Raw genomic sequence first — 14,930 nt, 5'->3', positions numbered from 1 at the left:
GTTTTATGAGTTAACTGTTAAATCAACAAACTTTTACCACTGCTGCTGTTGACCTATGATGAATTGCCATAGGCATAGTCAGCACTACAGAGTTGCCTACCCTTACTATTTTGGCGTAAGGCTTACAATTTTCAAGTCCATCTTATGCTCTTAAGATTGTTGTCTAATTCAATACAGCTCTACAAATTTTCCAATTTCTGGATTTTTTTTTGTTCCTTTTCCGGCCTCATGTCTTCTTGATATATGACTCCGTAACTATTGTACCAATAGTCTATCTGGTTTGAAAACCTCAAACAAAAACTATGTCTAAATGTAGTTAGGAAGAAAATAGTGATGCTCTTGCCATGGAAAAGCATAAAACAAAATAATAAAAAATATATTTATATTCAATTTATTGATATTTATCCACAATATTGGTGGTTTCTGTCCATAAATTAGCTTTTTGCAACAAAAAATGAAACTTACAATTTTTTATCTCAAATTACTATTTTTTGGGGTATGCCTTACTATTTTCAGAAGAAAGAGGTAGGCAAGTCAGGCACTGTAATAGTGTTTATATTGAATCATTATACATGTATCACTTTTAGTTTCACATGCCTATAAGTCCTTGAAATTGTACGTTTAAGATTTCTTTGATATTTTCTAATCTTTTGTGGTTATGCATATTCCTGGAACTAGCCTTTATGTGAATGATGGTACATCAAATCTTACTGAAAAATTACATTAGATATCCTTACATGTAAAAATAACCCCTAATCTAAGCTAGTTCACTCCAAGTAGTAAGGCGGAAACGTTTAGAAACTTTAAATGAGATACATAACTACTTAAGTGTACGTGTAAGTAATAAAGTCATTTCAGGGGTTAGATTTGGTACAGACAGGTCAGTATGGAAAAAAGGGGGAGGGCAGAATGATGTGGAGAAATGTTCATGGGACCAGGGCTGGGTTTCTTAAATAGTCTCATATTGAGATTGTTCTTAAATCCTTCCACAGATCAAGTTTTGACCAATCAAATTGCTTGAAAGGAAGGTTTTAGGAAAATCTGTGTTTGAGATATGAAACCAAAGCCAAGGTTTGAAAACTCTGAAAAGTAATCAAATTTGGCATAAAGGTATATTTGCTAAAAAGATATTTGAATTTCAGGTAATTTTATCCCACAAAATGACCATTCCTTTTTTGATCTTTGACCAAATTTCTACTATTCAAAATGAATATTCTTGAGATGATCATGTAAGAACAAATTATTATTTAAAAGGGGGAGGGTGATAAATCAGTTACACCAAAACACCCTTCGAATATGGAACAGATATAAGTGTCTGTTTTCACTTGTTAATTTCTGCATTTCCCTCAATGTCATCAAGGAACATTTTGTATTTGTTTCTTAAGATTATTAAGTGTAAATGACAAAATTATAAAAAAGGGGGGACAAAGTAACTACACCTAAACACCCTTCTAACGTGGAACAGATCTTCACTGGTTCCTACATTTCCCCTCACTGCCCTCATGAAACATTTTTAAATTGTTTTACAAGACAATCAAGTAAATACAAAAAAAGGGGGACAAACACATTCCTGACTTAGGACAAATATAAGTGTTTCTATCTACACTTGTTCCAACATTTCCCCTCGAGGCCCTCAGGAAACATTTTTAAACTGTTTATCTATAGACAGAGATTTGAAGATTTTGCTTGTAAAAATTTGTGAGTCAGGAAGACTTTTAACTGTTAAATACCTTGAAGATTTAATTTTCATATCTCAATAGTTTGATGATTGACTGACTATAAATGTATTGAATTAATTTTCTTAGTTTATTTTTTTTATTCCATTCAAGTGGTGACACAGAAATTCTACATGTACTTTGTGTGTGTTAAATTTCTAGTTATCAGTGGATTTATATAATATTGGGATTTTAATAGATTTTGAAGGTAATTTTCTTTTTTTTTAAGGTGTCATTTTAGCTGCTTGTCAGATTTTATCATTCATGATTTTTAAATTTAACATTTATTGGCTACACATAATCATTTTTTAACAAAATATATTACAACAGTTTTTACAATCTTAGCTTTTACCTGATATAACTATCATCTAATGTGGAAGTGGAGGGGGGGGTGTTCACAACCTTGACTATCCCTACAGATCTTGCACGACCACTAAACCTATCACTTGTATTTAGCAGTAACATAGGCAATATACTATACTTGAGATATCTGTGTGTATAGTGCACTCTGTATGAAAATACCTGTATACTAAACTAAAATATTTATGTATGGGATATTTGAGGATCAACATTTTAGGACATTTGAGCAAAAAATGTGGAAGTAGCACCTCTTTTATTACCAGAAATAATTACAGTCAGGAGGTGTAAGAAGGATTTCTTATCGAAAGTAGATGGAAGAAGAATATTGTCATCACAAGCCTGACAAGGAGGTTGAAATAGGATTTTGAGCAGGATATAGTTAATAAAATATAAATTTTGTTCATAATGCACAGTGTTAAAACAGCTTATAAACGGAACATTATGATAAACCACAACACTTACAATGACAGTTTACAAGTCAGTACTAGCTTATATATATATCCTATGTTTCCGAGTCCTGAGTCCTGACATTAAATTCCTGGCAGTATTGTAAATATTAGTCCAGGAGATTCTGTTCTTTCTCCATGTGCATTCCACTTTGAGGCATTTCAACATTCTTACTCCTTATTTTGATGTAAATAGTATGTGATTTGACATAATTTCCCTTTTTTATTACTATTTCGAAATATTGTGTAAAAACATATGAAGAATTTCCTTCAAACTGCCCATCAAAAATGCAGTTAAGGTTAGTATTCTGACGTGAAAGATATATGATGTTTGTGCTCTAATGATTTTATGTGAATTTATATTTATGCTCAAATATCCTATGCCCACTGACCCCATGGAAGGCCACTAAGTGGTAGTACATAGATAAGCAAAAATATAGATGTCAATGTTATTTCATTGTAATTAGCAGGATATCTTAATATATAATAAATTATATTGTATTAATTAGCATTAACTTAATAAATCCTTAATAAAACCCTTAATATGTTGAGTTGATAATCTATTCAGTTTTATTTTGATTTCGCCAATTAATCTCCAATTAATTTTAAAATTAAGCTATAAGGACTGAGGCATTGTTTTAGCAGGTGAGAACTGTTTGTCATGATTTCACCGCCGCGAAGCTGTAATTTATTAAAAACTATTACATATTGTTACTTAGATACCTACAGAAAAGGGGACTTATATATTCTTTCATGTTGTTTTTTTGCTGTAATATTGATGTATTTAAACTTGAAAACTTTATGCTCATTGATATCATGGTATATTGTAATGAATGTAATATTGTATGCCATTCAGTCTTAATTCAAATGACTTCAAACATCATGGTTGCATTTAAGAAAAACTTATCATAAAATTTGTTATCTTGAAGATGTACATGTAAATACTTGAAACTGACCTTTGTATTTTCACAGTACTTTATAGTGATAGGGATGTCCATACTTCCTTCCTTCCGTCTGTTAATCAGAGAAATACTCTTACTTGTTACTTCTCCTACACCACAAATGGAATTCAATGAAACTTTCACAGAATCTTTATTACATATTCCCATTGTGTACCTACTATTTCAGTTCTTGATACAATGCAATTGGGAGGTTATGAATTTTGTCATTTATGAATTTGGGAATACAGGGGTACCCATCTCTTATCTGTTTTTGAATGAGAAATAAAAGTGAATTTGGTGTAGGATCAAATCACCTCCTGTCTCATTTTTATAAAGGCAGCTCATGGCTTTGCCAGGGTCACTAATTGATCTGTTCTGAAAAGCAATACACATTAGTAGTGTTGAATGGTCAGGGACAGGGATAGGATCAATTCAGCAATTATACACATCAGTAGTGTTGAATGGTCAGGCACAGGGATAGGATCAATTCAGCAATTATACACATCAGTAGTGTTGAATGGTCAGGCACAGAGATAGGATCAATTCAGCAATTATACACATCAGTAGTGTTGAATGGTCAGGCACAGGGATAGGATCAATTCAGCAATTATACACATCAGTAGTGTTGAATGGTCAGGCACAGGGATAGGATCAATTCAGCAATAAAGCAATACACATCAGTAGTGTTGAATGGTCAGGCACAGGGATAGGATCAATTCAGCAATAAAGCAATACACATCAGTAGTGTTGAATGGTCAGGCACAGGGATAGGATCAGTTCAGCAATTAAGCAATACACATCAGTAGTGTTGAATGGTCAGGCACAGGGATAGGATCAATTCAGCAATTAAGCAATACACATCAGTAGTGTTGAATGGTCAGGCACAGGGATAGGATCAATTCAGCAATAAAGCAATACACATCAGTAGTGTTGAATGGCCAGGCACAGGGATAGGATCAATTCAGCAATTAAGCAATACACATCAGTAGTGTTGAATGGTCAGGCACAGGGATAGGATCAATTCAGCAATTAAGCAATACACATCAGTAGTGTTGAATGGTCAGGCACAGGGATAGGATCAATTCAGCAATTAAGCAATACACATCAGTAGTGTTGAATGGTCAGGGATAGGATCAATTCAGCAATTAAGCAATACACATCAGTAGTGTTGAATGGTCAGGGATAGGATCAATTCAGCAATTAAGCAATACACATCAGTAGTGTTGAATGGTCAGGCACAGGGATAGGATCAATTCAGCAATTAAGCAATACACATCAGTAGTGTTGAATGGTCAGGGATAGGATCAATTCAGCAATTAAGCAATACACATCAGTAGTGTTGAATGGTCAGGGATAGGATCAATTCAGCAATTATAAATCTATTACTATGCATATACATTTTTCATTGCAGTGAGGTTGTTGTCTCTTTGACATATTCATCATTATCCATTCTTGCTACATTTAGCAAAATTTTTTAAAAATTTTAGTTCAGAGCTGGTTACAGTTCTTGACAAAATTCATACCCTGCACATTTGATCGCTTACAGAATAATGGCAGTTTTGAGGAAGAAAATATCACAGTTAGTCCTATATTATTAGGCAAGATGTGTTTTTCTGTTGGCATTCAAAATTGAAGTTAGTATGTTTATTGACCACTTAAGTAGTACTCCAGCTAAGAATCACGCAAAATATGATTCATGGGTGAAAACCCTACATATATTTATTTTTGACATTTTGTTTGAAATGCCGTAGTAAACAGAAGTCAACAGTAGGAATTTAATATAACCCTTGCTCTTAGGAGATAAAAATTATATAGAATGCACTATAGATTTCAAAATTAAGGGAGATAACTCTGTAAATGACACTCAAATACAATACAATCTATTAGATTTTCAATGTTGATTATCTCCTTAGAGCAGGCAGAATGGAATGAATTATTACACATTTCATAGTATAGACCCATAAAACAACTTAATATCAAAAATAAAAATATGTAGCCTTTTTTAAGGTGTATCATATTTTACAGAATTTGCATGATTCTTACAAAGACTACTACTTAAGTTGATTTGACATAACATGATCATTAGAAATGGTTGATACATTTCAATATTATGATAGTAGCCTGAGAAATACTAGACAGTAAGAGCTACTGAAAAACAATAATATTTCCAATCAATTAAAATAATCTGAAGTTTATCCTTACTTGTAAATGAATTTAACCCATAATTGGTGTTAAATCCTGGATTAACTACTTCAAGTTCTTGAAGAATGTGCAGACATGTTCATAATCCTCTATATTAAACTTTAAAGAACCTCATCTAAGTGCAATCATAAACCTAGCACAGTAATTGATTTAACCATTAAAAGACATTATGTTACATGTATATGTATACCTAAAGCTAATAAGTTTGTATAGTGTTGTCCATGAAAGAAAGAGACCAAAGCTTGATGAAATTTAATTTGGCATGCAGACTTGTATGAACTTCTAGTCCAACTTAACATAGAGATTAAAAGATAATCTGTGATAACCCGATGGAGCCTCAAATAATTTGGGTCCTCTGTAAACTGGAGATAAACTAGACACCTGTTTGTTTTTGTTTATATTTCCTCATTTGATTATGAAGGAGTAGAGGAAGTATGGATGAACAAGGTAAAGTTTGATAATGATGTATAATTTCTATTTGATCTCACCAGTTCCAGGGCCATGTTTTCCTAAACTTTGATGAGTTGACTGTCTTGACAATGTTTAGATTTGTTAACAAGGTCATTTGAAAGTCCTGAAGTCACCTGTGGTAAAAAAAATTAATGTTTTTTTCAAAGCATCTTCCGTCAAGGGAAACAATGATGAAACCTTTTAAAACATGGATTTAGAACAATTAGCCAAGTAGGTAGAGCAATTTTTTTCAATTTTTTATTGTTTTTTTTTTTTGCATCTATGGACAACTATTTTTTGTTGTATAAATCCAGAAAGGCGATTAAAATAAATGTAGAAAATTTTGTTTTGGCCTGATTAATGAATTAAGTCAACTGTCATGCACATTGCTTGGAATACTCTAATCATATTAATTTTAACGATGTACTAATTTTCATGATGGATAGAAAACCATGAAAAATAGTACCCACAGAAATTATTTTTAACACTATATAACCTCTTCTCTTTCTTTTTTTTTAAAATGGCAAAAATTGATATCCATGAATATGTTCACCTGACAGAATCCACGAAAATAAGCAACAGTAAAAAATGAATACATTCACAGTATCTTCTAAGATTTGTTCTTAATTAGTACTTTCATTATATTCATTTTGAACAATTATAGTAGACATTTAACAATTTATTGATACCATAGCTTACATGTAGATGAAGTGTACTTCTGTGAAAGTACTATTGTTCGTGGGTTGTCAATTTTTGGTCGTTTTCGTGGGTGAGCCAGACCAGAAACTTGGTTCCCAACGAAAAGCAGATTCCCATTCATGTGTGTACTTAAAACTTCAAAACCTCGAATTCAAGAATGTACAAACTTGTGTATTTTCCCTAATCCATGAAAATTGATATCCACAATATTAAAGTACTTCTACAGTACATTATTTTAACCCCGTACATAGACTACAGCAGCTTGTGATGCATTGGATAAAAATCATACATTTCTAGTCAAAGTCAGATTTAGATTTTAAATGAGTCACTATGCTTTGAAGGACCATTTGGCTGTTTCTCTTTCTATCTAATTGAAGTAAGACCTATCAATTGTTCCATTTAGTCACTACATTCACTACATACACTACTGAATTGAACAATTTATAGCTAGGTGTAATTTTAATTTTTAGACTTTACTTTTTTCAATATTGGGTAGGTTTGTTGTCTCTGTTTCCATTTCCCCCTATTTAGGCCAAATAAAATTAGTATGTAGATTTTCATCCCCTCCTGTCCCTAAAAATTTGACAAAAGCATGAAAGTTAGGGCATGAATTTCAAACTCAGGATTTTTTCACATCGGTTTATAGTATTGAGGTGCTATTGCACACGAATCTTTCATTACTTGTTGACTTAAATGATAGTTCTTCTCTGAAACTGGTGTAGCTATGGATTTAGAACATATGTATACTTCAAATAGCTGAAATTAGGCTAGCAAATATCTGTAAAGGAATAAAAAATAAAAATAATAAAATAATAAAATCCTCCCACCTGTGACGTCCAATATTTCTTGTTGAGGTTGGATGAAAGTTTACTTGGTCTTAGCTGACTTTACTAAGAATATCTTTCCTTACATTTTCATATTTATGTACATTGTAGCTATTCAAAGTTATGAAAAGGAGATTCCAGAAATTGCACAAATTCTGTGGAAAATTAAATAAAATTTTGCAACAAATGAGGTTTTCAAACTTCAGTGAACCCTCTTTCTGGATCCTCCACTGGTACTTATGATGATAGATAAGCATAGTTCTTGGAGTTCAACTATCTTATACTTTAATTACATGTAGTAGGTACTTGTACAATATTTCTGTATATATATGCTTGATAAGAATGGTCTACTTGTGATGGATATGTGAAAGTTTGAATTAAAACCATATCTAAGTTCCAATCTTTCTCATACAGTTTTTTTAATACTGAATTTAACCTTTAACCCCACTTATCAAGAGTCTGTACCTGTCAATTGTCAATGTGTCATAGATAGATTACCAGAGTTCACAGAACTGTTTTTTCTGCTGTCAGACATAGGTCTGACAAAGGCAACTGTTTTGTCAGTCCCACTGTAAATTTGCTGGTCCCATGTAATCAGACTTCATAAAATCTTTTTAACCGCTGTCAGTCATGGGACCAGCACAAGAGGTTAAAATGCTGGTCCTACCCAAATTTTACCAGTCAAGACCGGCAGGACCGGTGATTTTCGCGAACTCTGGATTACTGAAGTGTAAAGACTTGGAGACAACTTTCTTGGTTATAATTGCTTCAGTACCTAATCTATATGTATGTAAAATATTGAAATAATACAAATTGCAGAGGTCACTTATAATGCAGAAAAAATGTATGCTTTTTCCATCAATATATATCATGTTTTAAAATAACTGTAATTTGCCAGTGACAACACCCATCAGTTTAGAAAGTGCCCAACCCCCCCCCCCCCCCCCCCCCCCAAAAAAAAAAAAAAAAAAAAAAAAATCTCATTAAGTTGATTCGAAATACTAGTACAATTTTATCTTCATTAAACTTTACAAATGTTTTGAAGGAATAGGTGAGTAAACCTCTAGATTTAATGTTTCAATCAGTACTAATATCTGATCAACTCCCAATCAGATATATTACCTATTAAGAAGCTTGGTGTTTCTGTAACAAATACCTTATAAAGACAACCTTCCTCAGAATTTGATGTATTAGGTTTTTCCATTGAAATTGCCTGTTAAATTTACAAATAACTTGATTTACTGGGACATACCTATTCATATACATTGTATATTGTACACTACATTAACTTTTAATTGTAAATGGATTTTTACATGTCAACTTCTGGTTATTTGGGTGCATGTAAGTTGTATTTTATTTAGGCGTGTAATTTGAATTCCTATGCCATTCAATTCAACAAAAGAAAGCATTACAGGAAAACTAATACTTAAGTTCTTGAAGTAAAACTGTTTAATGTACCATCATTTCAATGACAGTTTGTATACAGAACTCAGACTGGTCTTATTTAATACTGCTTTCAGTGATTTGGTTATTGTACTGTTAAAGTACATTACCATGATCGCAGGTCGAGAAATTCCAGGAAGGGGGGATACTCCGCTGATTTCCAGTTTTTTTAGGATAAGGGGGTACAGGTCCCCTGGTCACCTGTTTGAATCCACCTTTGGTACGGTTACACTCTGGAGTAATATTTAGTGACTAAAAAGTTTTCAAGTAGTTGGATGGATGATATCAGTTTAGGGGTGGTGTGAACAGACATAAAGGCTGAACATAGCAGACAAGACCATATTTTGGGTACAATGCATGAATAATCAACATTTTTTGCAATAAGAAATATTTTTTTCAATGGCAGGCCTTGGATCTGCCCCAGATCTGTATAATATTATTGGTATGTATACTGACCAACATGACAGCTTTAAACCATGCAATATTATTGAGAGATTCCATGTCATGTCCTTATCAAGAATTTTAAATAATCTCACATTTCAAAAAAGAAAATTAAGATTTAAAATTGAAATGTCACGAAATGATGTGTTTGATAAGAGATTTATGAAATATGAGTTTACACTATCTTTCCAATAACATGAATACAAAATGACTAATCCCTTTGTTTTGACAGTTCTTATGAATACAAATATCTTATTTGATCAAACTGCTAGTTGGGTTGATGTGTATTCTCAAGGCTTTGATAATTTATTTTGTTTTTTAAGCTTGTCTTATAACAGATATGTTTGAATGCTGTTCTGCATCTATCCATCCATCTGCTTAAACTCAAAATGATTTGAGAGAATATAATAAAGTTTGGTATGATGTATAATTTTGGTCTTGATGGAAGAAATGTTGCTTCATTTAGTTTTTTTTATTATTTACCAGAATGAATTGTTCTGGACTTTATTGCATTCTAAATGAAAGGTCAAGGTCATCCACCCGAAGAAGGTGAAAGATCCTCAATTAGAGGATTACTCAATTACTCAGTTAGTAAAATATGGTTGGTCCAAGACCTAGGTAAATATTATTTCAACAGTCCTGCATCAGAAATTGAGGGTTCAGGACTTTGGACTAGCACTAATTTGAACCCCTTCGGTTACAATTTTTTCCTTTCAGAGTGAATTTAGAACTTGAAGTAAAAGGAAGGGTATAAACCTATCATGTGTTTTGATAAAATGCTGCTGTTTATTTTGTGTGCTTTGGTTTTGGAAAATTTTAGGAATACAGTTCTTAAGGCTTTTTAAAATTTAATTTAGATGGGCCCTAGATAATAAATCTTACATCTTCAGTTTTTTTTTTATCTCAGGAGTACTCAAATACACATATAGGCCCCTTGGAGCTGGAGTTTAGTAAATTTACATGATTTCAGGTTGGCTGCGTTAACAATAAAATTCAGATTTATATCCTATTTTATGTTTTGTAGGGAGAAGACGCTACATTACTAGGTCTCAGTCTGACTCGCTGAGCTGTAGATACAATGGAGGTTATAGCAGCTATCCTTACACCCTGCCTAGCGCTGGCTATCAAGGTATGAAGAATATAATTTTATCGAATGTTACAGGAAAGGGAAAGCCCAATGGCTGTAGCTAGACTGCTTAGTGTAAAGTGGGTTGATACCACACTAGAGCAATGAACTGGTGTTGTTGATGCTAGACTTGCTACAAGTCTCTGTAATATATATAGTATTGGATTAAATATCATTACTATCAAATAGTACTGCTGTTGGATAGTGAATGAATGCTTGATTGTAGTTATATTTAATCAAAATATATATATATATTACAGAGAGACTTGTAGCAAGTCTAGGATGATGCCACACTAGAGCAATAAACTTGAGTTTTCAATTAAATACAATTAATGCAGAATCTTGTCAATCACTAAATTGAAAAAAAAAATCTTTTACCCGTAAATGTCCCAAAATGACAATCACATCTGCCACATGATAGTTAAACAACATTGAACACAGAAATCTAATTCTTAGTATATAGTACTAACAATGGCAAAAAAAGAAACAATACATACAGATGTACCCTTCCTGTGCACCTGGTCCATATACTCTCTGTTTAAAGTTTTTATATAATTAGACTAATTTTTTTCAGTTTCCTTGTGTTTTCATATGGTGTCTATATTTTAGATTGCTTATACCCCCCTTAAGCAATGGGAAGTATTGCTTATTCTTCCCCTTAAGCAACAGGAGGTATACATGTATTTGATTCATTTTGTCTATCCATCCATCTGTCATTCTGTCTGTCCATCTGAATATCATGACAATTATCTCAGCTTCCAACAGATGGATTGATTTCAAATTTTGTATGTGGCTTCATATTGTTATAAGCAATTTTTGGTGTTGTCAAATAACAATTTCCTGTTTAGTGGATCTTTGCACTGTATCACTTTTTTGGAATAAAAGTGAATATTGTCTTACCAAAATTTTAGCCCCCAACTGGTGGATGGTGAAAGTAACAAATTTTGACTTTTTGTGATTTACCGTCTGCCTCCATCAAGGACTAATAACTTATGGAACTCTGTATTTTTCGATGAATGGTCAGACCTTTTAGACCAAATTTCTATTATGCCGGATGAATTGATCATAACAGGAGACTTAAATTTTCATCTAGATGACCCAAATGACAGTGATGCTAAAAAGTTTCTACTATCACTGGAAGATCAGGGTCACACTCAGCATGTAACAGGACCTACACATCAACATGGTCACACTTTTAACGTATTGATTACTAGGGAGAACAATTCGGTCTTGGCTGGAAAACCAACTATGCATGATCCTAATCTTTTTGATCAAAATGGACATTTTACTTGCAACCACCTGGCAGTTTCAGCGAAGGTTCGTTTAAGAAAGCTTCCAAAACAGAGAGAAACAGTTGAATTTCGTAAATTCCGCAATTTTTCGAAAATTGATTTCATTCAAGATGTAAACAAGTCTACTGTGTTTCAAAATCTAGATGGATCCGTTGAAGATCATGTAAATGGCTACATTTCCGAATTATCTAATAAAGTGATAAACACGCTCTTCTGCAGTCCGAAGTTGAGATTATCAGACCAAACACAGAATGGTACACTGATCAATTGTGTGTTGCAAAACGAGAACATCGTAAAGCAGAATGTGTGATGCGGAAAACTAACTTGACTATCCACAAAGAGATTTACCAAGAACGATGGGAAATATCGAGCCAACTACTGCTCAAATGTAAGAAAAATTACTTCTCAAATAAAATTTTGGAAGCTGGAACCGATCAAAAGCAAATTCATAGAATCACCTACATTCTAATGGGAAACAATCATAAAGTGATATTACCGTCTTGTCAAAAAGAAAAACAGCTAGCTAATTTATTTGGTGACTTTTTCATGGGAAAGGTTTATCCGTAGCAATTTGTGGTCATCAGGTGAGCGAGAAAATGTCGACATATTACAAGCTGATGTAAAATTTGAAGGTGTACCACTCACAACTTTTCATTCAGCTTCGATTGATGAAATCCGTAAGATGCAGCGAGTGAGTGTCTCCAGTGGTGGTATACCTAGCATGATAACTCATGCAATATCATGCTATTCCTGTTGTTTTGCTTTCTTCATTTTTGTCCCTGAACTTTTCATTCCAACCTTTGTTATCCTTGGTTTTACCACTAAGTTCTAATGAGGACATCTACTAAAACTTACATAAGAGACAAATTACAGTGAGACCTGTCTTAACAGAATCCTTTTTGAATTTTAAGGTAGTAGACCTAGGGTAAGGGACATAACTCTTACAAATCATTGGAATCAATTTTATGCAAGCATCAAAGTAACTTGGACTGATTTCATTCTGTTTCAAATGAAAGCTTGATAGGTTTTGGTGAAATTGTATATGATACAAATATATCACTGATTTCAAGAATTATGTCCCTTACACTAGGTCTATCTTCTTAAAATTTGTTTGGTTTAGACAGGTATTTGATTAACCAAGTTACGTCTAAAGGCCTGCTGGCATATCTAGGTGTAATCAGAGTTCCTTTAAAGTACTCAGTAGTGAGTATCAAAATAAAGACTCTAAAAGTGTCTGGTTTAGACAAGTTTTTACATTGTTCAGGATTTGATTTAGACAGGTTTCACTGTATATACAGCATTGCATTTATATCATTTTCAAAAAAATTAATGTTGATTTTTCTATCATATGTAAGAAATTCCATTGCTTTTACCATATCACAACTAATATTATGACAGTACATTACCATGATAACTCTTCAGTCTGAAGTTAAGAAAACATCTAATATTTTACATTTCACTCCTACACAAGACAACTCAAGGTTCTTTGAGAGATAACTACTTCTTATGAAGTTGCTTGAATCATTGGAAATTTGACATTTCTGAAGCTGAGTCATTTTTTCATCATGCCTGTCTTGCTTTGAGCAGATCATACATGAAGGAAATGTTCTGAAAATCCCATGAAGAATTGCCATTTCTACATGCCCTATAGGTGTATGTCTCCCAATACCCATGCATCATTGGCTATTTCAAATGTTTCATGTGGCTAAATATTTGTCATTTAAGGAGGTAAACCTAGGTTAAGGGACATAACTCTTTAAATCAGTGATATGTTTGTATCATATTCAATTTCACCAAAGCCTTTTAAGCTTTCCTTTGAAACAGAATGAAATCAGTCCAAGTTACTTTGATGCTTACTTGAGATTGTTGTAAAAAGGTTAATACAAACATTCCAGTGATTTTTAAGAGTTGAGTCCCATACCCTAGGTCTACCTCCTTAAGTACAAGTCTTTGCAAGAATCACGGGAGAATTTAACATATCTGAAACATGCATCTCGAAACCCCACTGATTTTACACTATACTTTCACCCAAGAATTTCTTTTCTATTTGAAACAACAACAGTTTCATCTCATTATTACTGAATATGTTTGGAAATTGTTTCATTAGAATGTATGAAAAATTGAGTTATGTTCCTCTGAAATGTTCATTTGAGGTGCATTCCACCCACATTATAACTCTTAACAGTACAGACAATTTTATCTTAATCCTTGATTCTGATGGTAGATAGTTAAATTATCCTATCAAAGAGTATGGTTATCTAATGTTCTTGTTTCACCTACTGCCTGAGTTTTGCTGACTGACACTTAATTCAATACTTGGTGTTTTTTTGGGGTCATAAGAGTATGTATATAAGCATACATTTATTTTAACCTAAATACCTCATTCTGTCCATTTCCCCTTAAACTAATTATATACTTAGGTTATGAAAATGATAATATAAGAATTCATCAACCACAAATTAAAAACTTTTCTCAAACTGCTTCAGACTAAACAATACAGGTTACTTAAGATTACAGAATATGTTGTATGTACTCTTCAGGAGTTATGCTCATTTTTGTTCCCCACCACACTGTGTTGCCAGGGCTGGAATGCTCAGTGTACATTTGTCTGTCTCACCTTGTAAGCACTCTAAGGCCTACATTTCTCAAGGGGTTTGAATTAAATCTATAGAAATTCCCAAGACAAGTTCCAAAATAAACTATAACCAGCTAAGATAGTGAGAGTGACCTCCCTTGGGAATTGAAGCTTTGGGTGAGGACATGGTATAAGGTTCTTTTATGGACCCTCTTGTGTTAACTGCGGGCTGGCTGATGCATGAGCATTCTTAATATATACCTCTTTTGTTCTACCCAAAGCTCTACCTCACTGAAGTATATCTCACACATGCCCAGCAACTGTTCTGCAGTTAACTCACTTAGTCCACACTTTAAATAATGTTTGTTTCATGTTACCTGACCCTACCTCCTGGCTTTGGGTATGTAGGTAGGGAA

The 14,930-nt window shown here is 33.1% G+C and overlaps 1 protein-coding gene across 15 annotated transcripts in view; it reads left to right on the top strand.

Moving 5' to 3' along the window:
- The window catches only part of LOC148599485 (uncharacterized), a 139,115-nt gene that overhangs the window by 22,000 nt on the left and 102,185 nt on the right, over positions 1–14,930 (top strand). For 14 of the 15 annotated variants that reach the window (XM_088557599.1, XM_088557594.1, XM_088557598.1 and 11 more), the window contains exon 2: positions 10,546–10,650. In XM_088557599.1, coding sequence (XP_088413725.1) covers positions 10,546–10,650 — 105 coding nt within the window. Of the gene's footprint in view, positions 1–1,661; positions 1,924–10,545; positions 10,651–14,930 lie in introns of those variants that run through there. The other variant, XM_088557605.1, reaches the window with a different exon arrangement.

The sequence above is a fragment of the Perna viridis genome, chromosome 13, assembly GCF_037379345.1.
Source record: "Perna viridis isolate PV_CMFRI_1.1 ecotype Kerala chromosome 13, ASM3737934v1, whole genome shotgun sequence".
NCBI lineage: Eukaryota > Metazoa > Mollusca > Bivalvia > Mytilida > Mytilidae > Perna > Perna viridis.
The sequence above is the reverse complement of the archived record's forward strand: the minus strand, read 5'-3'. Positions and strand labels throughout refer to the sequence as shown.